Here is a 15,835-nt window from a genome sequence, read left to right as displayed (position 1 = left end):
TGCTACTGCTGCTGCTGACCCTGCTGCTGCTGCTGCTGCTACTGCTGGTGTGACTGCTGCTGCTGCTGCTGCTGCTGGTGTGACTGCTGCTGCTGCTGGTGTGACTGCTGCTACTGGCGACCCTGCTGCTGCTGCTGACCCTGCTGCTGCTGCTGCTGCTGCTGACCCTGCTGCTGCTACTGACCCTGCTGCTGCTGCTGCTGCTGACCCTGCTGCTGCTGCTGCTGACCCTGCTGCTGCTACTGCTGCTGCTGACCCTGCTGCTGCTGCTGCTGCTACTGCTGGTGTGACTGCTGCTGCTGCTGCTGCTACTGCTGGTGTGACTGCTGCTGCTGCTGCTACTGGCGACCCTGCCGCTGCTGCTGACCCTGCTGCTGCTGCTGACCCTGCTGCTGCTACTGCTGCTGCTGACCCTGCTGCTGCTGCTGCTGCTGACCCTGCTGCTGCTGCTACTGACCCTGCTGCTGCTGCTGCTACTGCTGGTGTGACTGCTGCTGCTGCTGCTGCTGCTGCCCCTGCTGCTGCTGCTGGTGTGACTGCTGCTGCTGCTGGTGTGACTGCTGCTACTGGCGACCCTGCTGCTGCTGCTACTGACCCTGCTGCTGCTGCTGCTGCGGCCGACCCTGCTGCTACTGCGACTGCTGGTATGACTGCTGCTGCTGCCATCGCTGCTACTGTAGCTGCTGCTGCTGCTGCGACTGCTGCTGCTACTGACCCTGCTGCTGCGGCGACTGCTGCTGCTGCCGTCGCTACTGCTGCTGCTGTAGCTACTACTGCTGCTGCTGGTGTGACTGCTGCTGCTGCTGCTTCTGCTTCCACTGCTCCTGCTGTTGCTGCTCCTACTGCTAAATGGTGGAATTTAGATTGTCTGGGGTTTGGTCTGTCTGGCTAGATTGGTCCCTAGATTGGTCTGTAGCTTGCGGGTCTCTGTAAGATCAAACAAATTCAGGTTGTCCACGCCATTTTCAAGATGAAAAAGTCAACATCTGTTGGAGATGGTTCAGTCTCTACAGCATGGTCTGAATATAATTGGTTCAAGACGTCATTCAAATGCTGAAAACGTCAATATCCTGATTTAAATCCCTAATGGGGATTTCACTTGAATCTGCTATGGAATCACAAAATGAAAATCAAAATGTTGAAAACAATTTATTTTATTTATTATTAGTTAAATTATTGCAACTATAATCAGTGAAAGATTAAAGAAATCTTTTGAAACCAATGGACACCCACCTTACTTTATATTGCTACTGAATAAGACAACTATGATCCACCTTACACCTAGAAATAATGAATAACTAATAATTATCAACAAAAATAATTCAGAACTTTCAGAAAAAAAAACACATTTTCACATGAATTAAAAACAGCAAGGACGGTAATATTTTTCAAAAATGACTCTTCAGATCTGGACCCTATTCAGACACCACATGAAAAGATAGCTGTCATTCTTACCGTCTTATGTTATTAAAACTGCACTGATTCAGTAACTAACAGGTATTTAAATAAAGACTGGATTTAAAAAAAACACACATTAACATTCTAGAAGGATTAAAGGTTGCATCAGCAATTCTTAGCCAAATCCTTGTTGTTCATGATTAGGAGAACTTCCCTCACAAACAGTTAGTAGCTTGTCTACTAAGAGAGAGGCCAGTAGAAGAGGTCCAGGCCACCGTGTGAGCCAACAACGGTTCACATGCAACAGTGAGAGTGTCAAACAGCCTTTAAACTCTTCCTGAAACCTTGAGAAAACAATTAATCATGTCCACCAGGAACATCTCTTTTTTTTTGTCAATGCCCCCAAAAAAGTATGAAAAATCTACTTTTGAAAAAGGATCTGATTGGATGCATCATCCAGGTCTTTATTCACATTCTCTTATAAAATGCAGTATTCTATGAATTGCTTTAACTAGATAAAAAATAAAAAAGTCTATGATGCACTTTTGTTTGATCATCAGTAAAGTTGTATCTTGGCTCGGTCACTGGTTTTGTTCATGGTTTATCAGGAGTAAAATGTTGGCTTGGCCTAATGCTCAGAGTGCCTTTCAATCATGCTGCCCACTCAAGAATGAAAGAAGCGCGTCACTGTTCACTACTTGAAGATTAGCAGCTTCTTTAAGTACAGCGTCTTGTCTTGATAATCTTTCTTGGTAAACACAAAATATTATCTCTGTTGTCTGTGGAAGATCAGACTATAAGCTGAAAAGGAATCCAGCATCAAACGAGTAGTCCTTCTACCAGATGTCCGACCTCAGTTCTCTGGTGCTGAGCCGTGTGCTGCTGAAGTTGAGGTCCAATTTCTTTCCCCGTGTACTGGTCTGAGACACCTGGTAAAAACACAACACAAAGTGATTTTACTGTTGTTGCTACTGCTGCTGCTACTACTACTACTGCTGCTATTACTGCTACTACTATTGCTACTGCTGCTATTACCGCTACTACTGTTACTGCTGCTATTACTGCTACTACTATTGCTACTGCTGCTATTATTATTGCTACTACTGTTACTGCTGCTGCTACTACTATTTTTGCCATGGGGTAGGAGCAGAGGTTGTTAGGATGTGGAGGTCAGGTTTGTTTTTTGTGCTCATTTCCCTCTCTGTGCAGGCTGGCTGTGGCAGGCAGATTTCTCTGACCCCTTCTCTGGAGCTTCTCACCTGCTGCATTGTAAGCTAGTTGAACAAATTTCAGTTTTTCTGATTGCTTTTTGCTTCCAGCCTCGCTCACCACGCTCAGTCTTGTCTGGTTAATCCAGCCTGCCCTCGTTTCAACGACACCTGAAAGATTTGTTTGGTGCTCTTTTTGTTTGAAATAAACCTCTGTGGATTTAGTGTCCTGTGTGGCATCCGCCATAACAGATGTTGTCTCTGTCTTTCCTACACAGTCGTATACACTCACTGAGCTAGAAACCATCATATTTGCAACCCTGTTTAATGCTGTCTGCTAACTCATCTTTGTCTCAGTTATTCTTTCGTCCTTTCACTAAGATGGTTTGTCTTACTTCAAACCATATTAAAGTATGTAACATGTTGGTTGGAGTGTAGTACATTGTTCAAAGGTTTATTAAATGATTGTGTGTGTGTGTGTGTGTGTGTATACACACACACACACTGTATATACAGTATACTGGTATATATAATAGGGTCATGTGAGGCGATGTTTTTCAATTTGTTATTTCACAGTGAACTGTTCTCAGCATGAAGGAAAAATGACTCTTCCTTAACAAGTAGTCTTTCTTACCAGTAGAGAGAATGTCACCCTACAGATTAACCTTTACATTGAGGCCTCTCTCATTTAGGCTCCTGAAGTAGCTTTAGAGCTCATTGGTCACATCCTGTTTTCCATTCCCTTGTCTAACAGGCTAGATGGTGCTGTTGTAGGTAAGGTTAACAAAAATGTACTTGTTTCTGTTGTCCCACCTCTCCATTCAGAAGTGTCATGGGGATATTGCAATAATCATGGCATCTTCCAGGGCCCAGAGTGGAGAACCGCATGTTGGAAGAAGATGAAAGCAGTGGCAAGAGGATGGAAGACTGTGGTTGAAGTTGGAAATCATAACTGTGACAGAAATGCCTCATCTGTGCTCCTGTCGAAGCATGGCTGCCTCCCACTGGTACTAGCTGGTTGTAGTCAGGGATCTCCGTGGCCAAAGCCACCTGTTGTCACAATAATAAACAGGAATGTGATGCTCGTTAAAGATCATCTTGACACCAGCATCATCTTTGTCTAGAAGCACCATTCCAAAATGGAGGGGGAGGCCTAAATCATAACTTATAACAGTGAAGAATACTCACCCCAAACAGGTAAACACCTGTTCACACACAGGTGAAAAAACTCCACTCTCTCCTGGGACATGTGACCCTAAAGACTGACCTGGGCCTTTGTCTAGCTAATGACCCTAAATGACAGCTATTCATGAAACCAACTCCTTAATGATGGGCAGGCCACTCCCACAAAGCCGCTCAGAACTGAAGAAGCCTTCTGGACGAGAGGAGAACATTCCTTAGTTATTTTTAACAGCCCAGTTGACTAGTTCCTGACACTCCAATGTCTTAAGTAACCCCAAACCCAAACATTGCTACAGTGAATAATGTCATCCCCCTTGATAAGGCCCCCCTAAATACTGTAATAGATTTTTGGACAGCATCCTTGAACTGCTCTCTATGACCTATATGGATTTTGAATGTAAAATATTTGTTGAAAACATGAACGTTCCTGTTGACATTCCACAGGACAATAAAGGTGGCGTGTCCTTGAAAACTTTGGACTAACCCAGCATGGGATAAAGCCTACGCACAGCAAATGTTGCAAATTAGACCAAATCCTCCCTAAGGGTTTTCATGGTACAAATATTATCTGGCCATGCATGTATCAATGGCATGATCAAAATGGCGCTGTCCCAGGCGGCAGCCAGTAGTAGCAGCTCCCTAAACTTAATTGTTCTTTTTTAAATTTTCGTAGTGTTTTCTATTTACTTGTTTACATTCTTTTCTATTTGGATTTACTTTCTTTCTTTCCATTTACAACTGGAGTATTCAGACACCATGTTCTGGAGGCTCGAATACTTTTTTCTCTGTTTTGCGGTGCTTGGGATATTCACGGCCCCCATCAGCTGTGCTGAGAAGCGGACCGGTATTGTCTATACACGAGACCAGCTGATGGCTCTAAGACCACCATCCTTCGTGGCCGGAGAGAAGCCCCAAATCCCGAAGGAGCTGAGGAGGAAACAACGATGGAGTAAGGCTGGAGTTAAACAGGATGAAGAGGTGACGTTTTAAACCCTGCGTCCCCGCGGTCATAACGGGGAACGTCAGGTCCCTGGCAAATAAGATGGACGAGCTGGAGGCGCTCACACGGACCCAGCGGGAGTACAGAGAGGCCAGTATCATGTGTTTCACAGAGACATGGCTCCATGGACTGATACCGGACTCTAATGTGACGATCGCTGGTTTCACCACTGTGCGAGCGGACCGAGACACCACCGCGGCCGGTAAGAAGAAAGGAGGGGGACTTGCCGTGTTCGTTAGCAACAGGTGGTCAAGTCAATGGTCTGATGGTGCCATTGACTGTCTGCGGGATGCCCTGGAGACCACCAACTGGTCTGCTCTCTGTGAACCACATGGTGAGGACCTGGATGGACTGACAGACTGTGTTTCTGACTACATCAAGTTCTGCACTGAGAACTCCGTCCCCACCAAGAAGGTACGCTGTTACCCAAACAACAAACCATGGGCGACAAGTGACCTGAAGGCCCTTTTGAACTAGAAGAAGAGGGCCTTCACTGCTGGGGACCCAGCTGAGCTCAGGAGAGTACAGAAGGAACTGAAACGCAGTCTGAAGGAGAGCAAGGACGCCTATAGGAAGAAGCTGGAGGAGAGACTGGAGAGGAACCAGACCAGGGATGTTTGGATGAGAACAATCACTGGCTTCCAGAAGAGAGGAACACGCTCAGCTGATGGGAACGTGGACCAAGCTAATGAGTTGAACCAGTTTTTCAACAGGTTTGATTCTAGCTCCTCCTCCCCCAGCTGTCCCAATATTCCTCTGGATAACAGTGGGTCCCCTTCACACCTCCCAGAGCCCCTAACACTTCTGCCAACTTCTTCCCCCTCCCCCCTGCTGACACCCTACTTAGATTCTAACATGTCACCCATCCCCCCGACAGGACTATCCTTCACGTCTGGCCAGGTGAGGAGAGAGCTGGAGAGGCTCAACCAGAGAAAGTCTGCCGGACCGGACGGCATCAGCCCACGAGTGCTGAAGAACTGCTCCAGGCAGCTGTGTGGAATACTGCAGCACCTGTTCAACCAGAGCCTTCATTTTCAGAGGATCCCAGTGCTTTGGAAGACATCCTGCCTGGTCCCGGTGCTGAAGAAGACCCATCCTGTGGCACCGAGTGACTACAGGCCAATAGCACTGACCTCCCACATTAGGAAGGTCATGGAGCGGCTGGTGCTGTCACACCTCAGACCTCTGGTGAGCCCCTTTCAAGACCCTCTGCAGTTTGCCTATCAACCCAAGGTGGGGGTTGAGGACGCAGTGATATACCTGCTACAGAGGGCTTACTCCTCCTTGGACAGACTAAACACCACAGTGCGGGTCATGTTCTTCGACTTCTCTTCTGCCTTCAACACCATCCAGCCAAGACTGCTGAGGGCTAAGTTGGAGAACATGCAGATGGATGCTCCCCTTGTTTCTTGGATCGAGGACTACCTGACAGGTCGACCACAGTTTGTGAGACTGCGGAGCTGTGTGTCCGACCCCCTGATGAGCAACACAGGAGCTCCACAAGGAACTGTGCTCTCCCCCTTTCTGTTCACCACCTACACAGCTGACTTCCAGTACCACTCTGAGACATGTCATCTCCAGAAGTACTCGGATGACACAGTCATAGTCGGGTGTGTGGAGAATGGACAGGAGGATGAATACAGGGACCTTGTGGAGAGTTTTGTTAGGTGGAGCAGGGAGAACCTTCTGCAGCTCAACGTGACCAAGACGAAGGAGATGGTGGTGGATTTCAGAAAAAGCAAGTCCCCTCCTTCCCCAGTCTGCATTAGTGGGAAAGATGTGGAAATAGTCTTTGTAGATTTTCATTCAGCCAGGTCATATTATTCCCTTAAAGTCTAGTGAAGAGTCAACTGCATTGTTGAAAGCAACTGAAGTAGCATTTGAAGTCTTCATTCTTCTGGTTTGGTAGGAGTTGAGACTATTTAAGATGCAGTGTGAAAAGGATGAATTCTGACCACCAGGGAGTAGGTTTCATGAATAGCAGTTAGTCATGGACCAAAAAAGGCCTCAAGAAACCAGGTGATGCAGTGTCCATCGGGTGAGTGGTTAGGGTCACGTCTGACGAGTCAGGGGTGATTCCACCTTTGTGTGAATGGGTGTCTCCCTGTTTGAGGAGAGTAGTCAGTACTGTGTTATAAGAGGATCAAAGGAAACACCTTAAGGATGGATGTTCTAGCCTGACAAAGAAGGTTTCTTTTACCTTTGTTCAAATCATTTGTTTTCTCTGGCTAACATCTGACAATGGTCTTTGCCTCCCTGGACCACACACCCCTGATATATGCACACATATGATGTATATCTAGACTCCTTCAAAAAATACATTCTATAAATAGCATCTACTAAAACTGCAGGAATATTTCAATGAAAACTGCCAATTTAACGAAGTTCAATTTATATATTGTTCAAATTATTCTGCAAGACAACATGTTTACCTGATCTTTAGACAGAATCTCTTTCTGTTTAGCAGGCATCTCATATAACATCTGTTTCCAAAACTTAGAAGTGGGCTTGTTGCTCTTTGGACCCTTCCACTTAATAACCGATAGCGCCTGAAGAGAAATGTAACTTTTTAGCTGAAGGTTTTCACATCACACAACTACTCCACACATTGTCATTCTTACCTTAATTGTTTGTTTAAGCAATTCCACCTCTTGGTAATTGATAACGTTCTTCAGGTCTACACACTCAATCATGATCACCTGCAGACAGAAACACAACTACACATCAGGTTTTTGGAACCTAGATAACACCTCAATACCATCAACCAAGCAATACTACAGAATGTAATCCCAATCTGTTTGCATAAAACTAGCTTTTCAGTTTGCCTCCTCAAATGAACACCTTGATCTCTCCAGTAACCAGCATGGAATGGAGACGAGTCTCAATCAGGAAGACACTCCAGCCTCTTTTGGCAACAAAATCTGGAGTCAAAACAAGGATGAGACGTCTGCTTTGATCCACGCTGCGAGCCAAGTCCTCAACGTAAGCTTGGAGAAATATAAGAGAAGAAAGACAACAAGAAGCAATGTTTCCAAAGGAGTTACCAAGATAACTATGCAAAGTGACATCCTGGCCTTCCTTAAAGAGGTTAAAACACATAGTGAACCATTTCATGACAAAACTGTAGCAATTTAGGATGGAGGAACTGCTGAGGTCAAGATTAAAACTTATGTTGCTAAAATTTTGTACTATATATATATATTTTAAGTCAAGCTGACATTTAGCTGTAAAGGACTTTCAAAAGCATAATTACAAAACAGATGAATTAAATAGAGGGAGAATGTGTAAGTCTATAACTGATCCTTAACTCAAAGCTGCTGTCGTCTAAAAACATCCACACATTTTCCACAGGACAGGATTGTGGGGAGCCACTGTCCCAAAAACTGTAAATTCCTATGGAGACACGCACCTTCTCCCCTCTTGTTGTCTCGTAGCATGCCGAGCTAATGCTTTCATACCTAAATGTGTCTGTCCTTGAAGAGTTTTCTAAGGTGGCCTTTCCACACATTGCCAGCAGCAGCGGTTGAGAGATTAGTGGCTTTTTTCCCCACCCCTCATACTTCATCATGTTGATACTGTCGTCACTACGCCTTTACATCCGCCGGAAGACTGCGAGCTAAACCATGGACAGCATGGAACTTTAGCCCGGGTAACGATTAACCTATTTGGTAACGATTAACCTATTTGTTTCAGACTTTGCAATTTTGTCCCTTTTGTGAAGTTGACAAGCTCAGCGCAGACTGCCCAGTGTCCCAGCACTAATTTAGCAAAGGCGGCTAATCTGGAAAACAACATTTGCCTATTTTGCCAAAATTCTATTTCTAGTGATTAGGTTCCGAAGTGCATCCCCGGCTGTTTATGTTGCCAGTTCAGGCACTGTGTAATCTCTTCTCTGCAGGAGCTGAGCAGCTCACAGATCTGGGATTTTTGTCGGTGTGCTGACAGGAGTGATAGAAACTTATTACTCAAGCTGCAGTGGCATTTCCCATGCATGACACACTTCACATATGTGCTTCCATTACGATGGTATAACAGGACGATTGTGTGTCCTTCAGAGGTCGGTCTGCTGACATGATGTCTGTGAGTGAATCAGAACGGGACAGGCAGTGTATCTTAAAGTCATCAGGCCCAGGCGTTCTTCCAGTAGAAAAGGGGTGGTGGAATCCAGAATGGTCATACACTTATCAAAATAACAGATGGGGAGTTTCTTAAATCAAATCAAATCAATCTTTATTTATATAGCGTCTACAATCAAAATTGGTGCTTTCCAGAATCACAGGGCCTAACCCCAGACAAGCAACAGTGGCAAGGAAAAACTCCCCTTTAACAGGAAGAAACCTTGAGCAGGACCAGGCTCATGTAGGGGGACCCTCCTGCTGATGGGGGGGCTGGGTAGAGAGAGAGGAGAGGGAGGAGGACAGGTAGAGGATAGGATAGGTAGGAGAGGGAGAGGGAGAGGGAGAGGAGAGGAGAGGAGAGGAGAGGAGAGGAGAGGAGAGGAGAGGAGAGGAGAGGAGAGGGAGAAGGAGAAGGAGAAGAAGAAGGAGGGGGAGAGGAGAGGGAGAGGAGAAGGAGAGAAAGAGGGAGGGGGAGAAGAGAGGAGAGGAGAGGAGAGGAGAGGAGAGGAGAGGAGAGGAGAGGAGAGGAGAGGAGAGGAGAGGAGAGGCACAGAGCACAGAGCACAGAGCACAGAGCACAGAAACACACACAACTACACACCCGACCCAGTGGGGTGACAGAGGCCTGTCAGGTGATCATGTTTCCGGACCCCGGCAGCCTTGGCCTATAACAGCATAGCTAGAATGTGACCTAACGATTAGACGACCCCCTAAGTATGATAATTTGTCTATCTATGATGGTAACTGGAACTACAGAATTAGTAACAATAAGCTTTTTCAAAGAGATGGGTTTCAAGTCTGATCTTAAAAGTAGCGATGGAGTCAGCCTCCCGTACCTGGACAGGGAGCTGGTTCCATAGCAGGGGGGCTGGTAGCTAAATGCTCAGCCCCCCATTCTACTCCTAGAAACTCTGGGAACCACAAGTAGACCAGCATTCTGAGAGCGGAGCGGTCTATTGGGCTGATAAGGAATGACTAGCTCCTCCAGGTAGGATGGAGCTAGGCCTCTGAGGACCTTGTAGGTCAAAAGAAGGGTTTTAAAAATTATTCTAAATTTAACGGACAGCCAATGAAGCGACGCCATTACAGGAGTTATGTGATCTCTTTTGTCAATACCTGTCTGCAGCATTTTGGATCAACTGGAGGCTTCTTAAAGAGCTGTTTGGACACCCTGATAATAAAGAATTACAATAGTCCAGCCTGGAAGTAACAAATGCATGGACTAACTTTTCAGCATCATGCCGTGTCAGTAGCTTCCTGATCCTTGTGATGTTTCTCAAGTGAAAAAAGGGACTTCTAGAGACTAATTTAATGTGTGAGTTGAAGGAGAGATTTTGATCAAAAGTTACTCCTAGATTCCTCACAGAGAGACTAGACGTTAATGAGATACCATCTAGAGTGATCATGTGATCTAATCTATCCCTGAGAGGTTCAGGACCAAACATCATGACCTCAGTTTTTCCTGGGTTAAGGAGGAGAAAATTTGAAGACATCCAGGACTTTATGTCTTTAAGACAGGTCTGGAGCTTCACTAACTTCTCTGTCTCCTCTGGTTTCATGAATAAATAAAGCTGAGTGTCATCTGCATAACAATGAAAATTTATCCCATGCTGCCGAATAATGTTCCCTAAGGGAAGCATGTATAAGGTGAAGAGGATTGGTCCAAGTACAGACCCTTGAGGAACTCTATGGCTAACCCTACTGTATGAGGAGGGAACACCATGGACATGGGCAAACTGGTATCTATCAGATAAGTATGATCTAAACCAGTCTAGTGCTGTCCCTTTAATCCCAGTCACATGTTCCAGTCTATGTAACAGGATGCTGTGATCAACTGTATCAAAAGCAGCACTGAGATCCAGCAGAACCAGCATAGAGACCAGTCCATGATCTGAAGCTATGAGAAGATCATTAATAACTTTAAGAAGTGCCATTTCTGTGCTGTGATGAGCTCTAAAGCCTGACTGAAACATCTCAAACAGGCTGTTTCTCACCACCACCACCTTCTCACCACCACCTTCTCAAGAACTTTAGAGATAAAAGGAAGGTTGTTTATTGGCCTATAATTTGCTAATACGTCAGGATCCAGTGATGTTTTTTTAAGCAACGGCTTAATCACTGCCACCTTGTAGGATCGGGGTACATAGCCTGTCACTAAAGAACCATTGATCTGGTCCAGGATAGAACTTCCTATCAATGGTAAAACATCCTTCAACAGGTGTGTTGGGATGGGATCTCAAAGACACGTGGTGGACTTGAATTTCTGAATTAGCGATGATGCCTCAGAAAAATATATAGAGGTGAAAGAGTTTAAGGGCTCGTTGGAGAACCTGTATGTTCCCACAGTCAGCACATCTGGTGATGGTCCAGTTGTTGGCCTGGTTAGCTTTTTCTCTGATAGCTAGAACTTTATCAGTGAAGAAGCTCATGAAGTCTTCACCACTAAGGGAAGAAGAGATACGTGGATCTAAAACACTGTGACTCTTAGTTAATTTGGCCACAGTCCTGAAAAGAAACCTGGGAAACCAGAACTAGATCTAGGGTTAAAGCATATATAATTCCCCGACAAGGACCGTCAAGCTGGAAAGTTGGAAAACCTGATATTTTTGAAAATAAAAGGCTACTCTCTTTGAGGAAAACAGATTTCTTAATCGTATTGTAGCTGACTGTCTAACTAAACAGACTGTCTAAGATCCAGATCCTCTGGAGACACATGTTCCTTCTGCTTTTGCTAGTCAAGACTTCTGTGTTTCTTCACAATTGTAAGAAAATGAATTAACCATCACAAAAGCAGTTAGTTTCCCCCCTTGTTGGCGCTAGAAAAATGGGAAGGCTCTGATGAGCCCTTAAATTTCTTTGTGCTTCGTCTTTAATGCTGTTTACATCTATCCTCTGCTGACTGAGCAGTATCGCTGTATTGTTGCAGGTGAGTAAACAGTTTGGTTAATGTCATGTCAGCATTTTGTTAAATGAAAGAAAATAACAGACAACAAAATGAAAAATAAACATGTGCTTGTTCCCTGTATTTAGAATCTCTAAATGTACCCCGTCTGTAAAACCCAACCCGAAAATCGTTGACTGGTGGCTGTCTTCAACGCCAAATTCATTTTTCTTTAGCAGCAGGTCTAGAACCTCTTTGTTTTAAGAGTGTAGTAATTGGCCACTGATTAATGACCCACTTCACTTGATCCACATGCACCAACAAATGATAGGCCTGTATTTAAACTTGTCATTATAAAATCAAAGGGACTGACGACACAAATGATTCAGTCAGTATGTGGAGTTAATCACTGCACAGAAACGTCACGTGTTAAAGTTCCAAATGATCTTCTCAGACCATGATAGGACTGTATCTCTGCTGTTTTGGCTGGAGTGCTGCCAGTGATAAGGTGTCCAGGTGATTGGATTCTAGTTTCTTCGTGGACATGATGTTTCCACTTCATATGAGTAGGGCTCATCACGTAGTTGAACTCTTGGAATAAATTAAATGAAACATCTTCATCAGCTGTACTATCGTTTTTAAAATATCCATCAAACCAGAGGAAACACGAAAGTTTGTGAAACTTCAGACCCGTCTTATATAAAAAAAGAAAACATTCATTTGAAAGTGGGACAGGCCGGATGTTTCAGACGGAAGAACGGAAGAACAAGAATTTTATGGATAATAAGAATTTAGCAGGGAGCCAACAGTATTTCTTGGGCAGAAACTGTTGCATTTTTGGAGGTATTTGTATACCAAAACAATGCACGTTACAGGGGACAAGGGTGCGAGCCAGTTTACCAGAGCTGGCAGGTGAGACAGATGAGCACAACCGAGCATGTGAGTAGCACGCAGCACCCCCGAACCACCAGACCACTGAGGAACTGTTGCACGTGCTGCACTGGGTCATGTTTGACAGCAGTTTGTATCAAACTTCTGCTTGCACCATAACTCATCACTCAGGGCTTGTAGCTTTCTGCAGTTTAGCCTTGTCATCAGGTTGCTGCCATGCCAGAGAAAGCCATGCTTGCAGTCAGTGATGAAATCTGGAATGAGGTGTTTCTTCACAGAAAGCGCACATGTTAAATAGTCTAATTGCCCTGTATGCTTAAGATGGACGCATGAGCCATCCTGGTTGGTGTGGCTAGGTTGCTTTAAACTCTTTAGAGTCCCAGCGGTATCACATCTGGAGAAGCGGACAGCAGCATTATATTCTCAAAGCCAGCTTCATCCTGGTTTGCCGGTTTATTTGTGGTTGCCAGAATCTTTAAAGCTGAGCCTGAGCTGAGCTAGCAGGGAACAGAATGCTAATGATCTCTCTGCTTTTAGATCAAAAACCTTGAGGGGGGGACCTGGGTTCCTGGTATTCACCTACAGATAAAATAAAGTCCATGTTCAATCTAATATTTAAAACAAATCAGGCAGATCTAAAATTAAAAATGAATTTTAAAAAAAACTTTCAACAATCTTGTTCACGAGTGAGGGTAGGATGGAGCGTGAGATCGACAGGCGGATCGGAGCGGCGTCAGCAGTGATGTGGGCGCTCAACCGATCCGTCGTGGTGAAGAAGGAGCTGAGCCGAAAGACAAAGCTCTCGATTTAACGGTCGATCTACGTCCCAGTCCTCACCCATGGCCATCAACGCTGGGTGATGACCGAAAGAACGAGATCGCGGATACAAGCGGCTGAAATGAGTTTCCTCCGCAGGGTGGCCGGGCTCAGCCTTAGAGATAGGGTGAGAAGCTCGGACATCCGGGAGGAGCTCGGAGTAGAACCGCTGCTTCTCCACATCGAGAGGAGTCAGTTGGGGTGGCTCGGGCATCTGGCTAGGATGCCTTCCGGACGCCTCCCTTTAGAGGTGTTCCGGACATGTCCCACCGGGAGGCGGCCTTGTGGCCGGCCCAGGACTAGGTGAAGAGATTACATCTCTCGCCTGGCTTGGGAGCGGCTGGGGGTTCCCCCGGAGGAGCTGATGGAGTGGCCAGGGAGAGGGCTGTCTGGGAATCCCTCCTGAAGCTGGGGGCATCCACCATTGCGCTTTCTTCTTAAAGGTCCTCCAGAAACTAAACAAAGGCGTGAACCTCCTTCTCTGCACAAGGAGGAGGTGGGGGGAGGTGCAGGCTCACAGGAAGCTGACAAGAGAGTCAATCTCACGGAAACCCGACTGACTTACTGCTCTCTGCACAGACCTCGGATGGTCCAGGGGTCAGTGCAGGGGTCACTACCTTCAATTTAGTTCCAGCATTGCCTGTCAGACATCTGCTGTGATACACAGCCTCTTGAACAAGGAAGAACCCATAAACAGAAATGCAAATGAATGATGTGACAGAAGCGAGTTCTGAACCAACGTGTAACAGTTTCAAATGAATGTACATGTTAAAGTTGTGTAACAAATGTTAGCGGAGATCCCCTGGAAATCTCTCCACAGATTAATGGATACTTACTGCTACTGGGTATTAGATCTCTATCTGGTATGAACAGCTTGTATCCATACTGGTTCTCTAAAACATCTGGCAGGATCTCCAAAGCCAAGGTTTCCTCATCATCGTTCATTCTGACGGGGAGTGAAAATAAAAAAATAAAAATTAAGTCATAAATGTAAAAATAAAATGTCATTTTGCTCATTTGAAATCTAGATTATTTAATTCAAAAAAGTTTCCATCAATCCAGAAGTGGAATTTCTTTTAGCTTAAGCAAAGTTAAGTTAAATGTATACAGTTGGAACCCATCATCACAACAGAACAAAAGCAAGGAAGCATCAAAGACTCAAAGACAGAAGAGTGCAATTAGACAACAGAGGTTGCTGGAAGCCTCTGATATTATTTAAAATATGAAATCCATTTTTTAACATGAGAATTTTTGGGGTTTATAGTTGAGCTATGCTTGAATACTGGACCAAGTGATCCACAGAGGGCGCCACACTCCACTTCCCACTGTCTCACCTAGAGATGAAAACACCTTTGCTAGAATCCTACTTATTGACTTCCGCTCAGCCTCATATGAGCTCATCCATGACACTGGTGAGTCTGTAGAGGAGAGAGGTGGAGCTGTCCACAAGCTCAGTTGGAATGTGGAAACAATGATGGACATGGTGATTGACTGGCATCAGTAACCATCTGTGGTGCTGCTGTGGAACTGAGCAGCAACATCCAGTTCCTGGGAGTCCATCTGGTGCATGCAAAGACGTCACCACTGCATTCATCAAAAGAGCCCAGAGTCGTCTTCAACACCTGTGGCAGCTCAGAAAGGCCTGAAAGAACACTTCTTTTCACACTTTTCACAGGAGCACCATAATGGTGCCCATCTCCCCTACCTGAAGGAGCCTCGGAGCAGCCCTGCATCCTCAGAGCTCCCACCATCATCAGGCAGCCCCATCACCCCTCTCATGGACTCATGCCCCCTTGCTGTCTACGGAGAGGTACCAGAGCTTCTGTGAGACTCTGTGTGCCACATCTACCCCGCTCTCCAAAGGATGACCAACCAAAGTGAAGTTCAAAAAAAGCTGCTCCAGACTAAAGTAGGCATTTTCTTTTTTTCAATTTTTAATGTATGGTTTAGTATGTGTAGCACAAAATAAAAGTCTCTCAACATACAGGGACACTATTCACGCAGCTGCTATCCAACAAACGGTGCAATGTGGTGCAAACTGCAGCTAGTTTTGATGGTGTGACCACTCTGAAGAGTCAGAAACAACTGACCTGCACAATGAGTTGAAATCCACTTTGGTGTAATACAGGTAGGCGTCATACTCCTTATTGTCTGTGACACAGTTGGAAAAGGACACAGTTCACACAAGAGACACAAGATCAGTTCATCAGTTACTCTGCACATTACAACTCAGCAGGTTTTCATGTTTCCTGGAAACCTTACTGAAACCTTAGAAACCATTTAAAACTCTCTGTTTATGTCTCCGGACCATGAAATTACTACAGCATTATTATTAATTATT

General features: G+C 45.2%; 1 protein-coding gene across 3 annotated transcripts in view; it reads right to left on the bottom strand.

Annotated features, from left to right (window-relative positions):
• Positions 1-1,136: 1,136 nt before the first annotated feature.
• il1rapl2 (interleukin 1 receptor accessory protein-like 2) overlaps positions 1,137-15,835 on the bottom strand; it is a 59,873-nt gene continuing 45,174 nt past the window's right edge. For all 3 annotated transcript variants that reach the window (XM_011618138.2, XM_029847294.1, XM_029847295.1), the window contains 7 exons: positions 15,585-15,645; positions 14,331-14,440; positions 7,630-7,775; positions 7,410-7,487; positions 7,221-7,337; positions 3,420-3,656; positions 1,137-2,327 (listed from right to left, as the gene is read on the bottom strand). In XM_011618138.2, coding sequence (XP_011616440.2) covers positions 2,235-2,327; positions 3,420-3,656; positions 7,221-7,337; positions 7,410-7,487; positions 7,630-7,775; positions 14,331-14,440; positions 15,585-15,645 — 842 coding nt within the window. In that variant the 3' untranslated portion in view covers positions 1,137-2,234. The remainder of the gene's footprint in view (positions 2,328-3,419; positions 3,657-7,220; positions 7,338-7,409; positions 7,488-7,629; positions 7,776-14,330; positions 14,441-15,584; positions 15,646-15,835) is intronic.

The sequence above is a fragment of the Takifugu rubripes genome, chromosome 14 (genome assembly GCF_901000725.2).
Source record: "Takifugu rubripes chromosome 14, fTakRub1.2, whole genome shotgun sequence".
Classification (NCBI taxonomy): Eukaryota; Metazoa; Chordata; class Actinopteri; order Tetraodontiformes; family Tetraodontidae; genus Takifugu; species Takifugu rubripes.
This window is presented reverse-complemented; position numbering and strand designations above follow the sequence as displayed.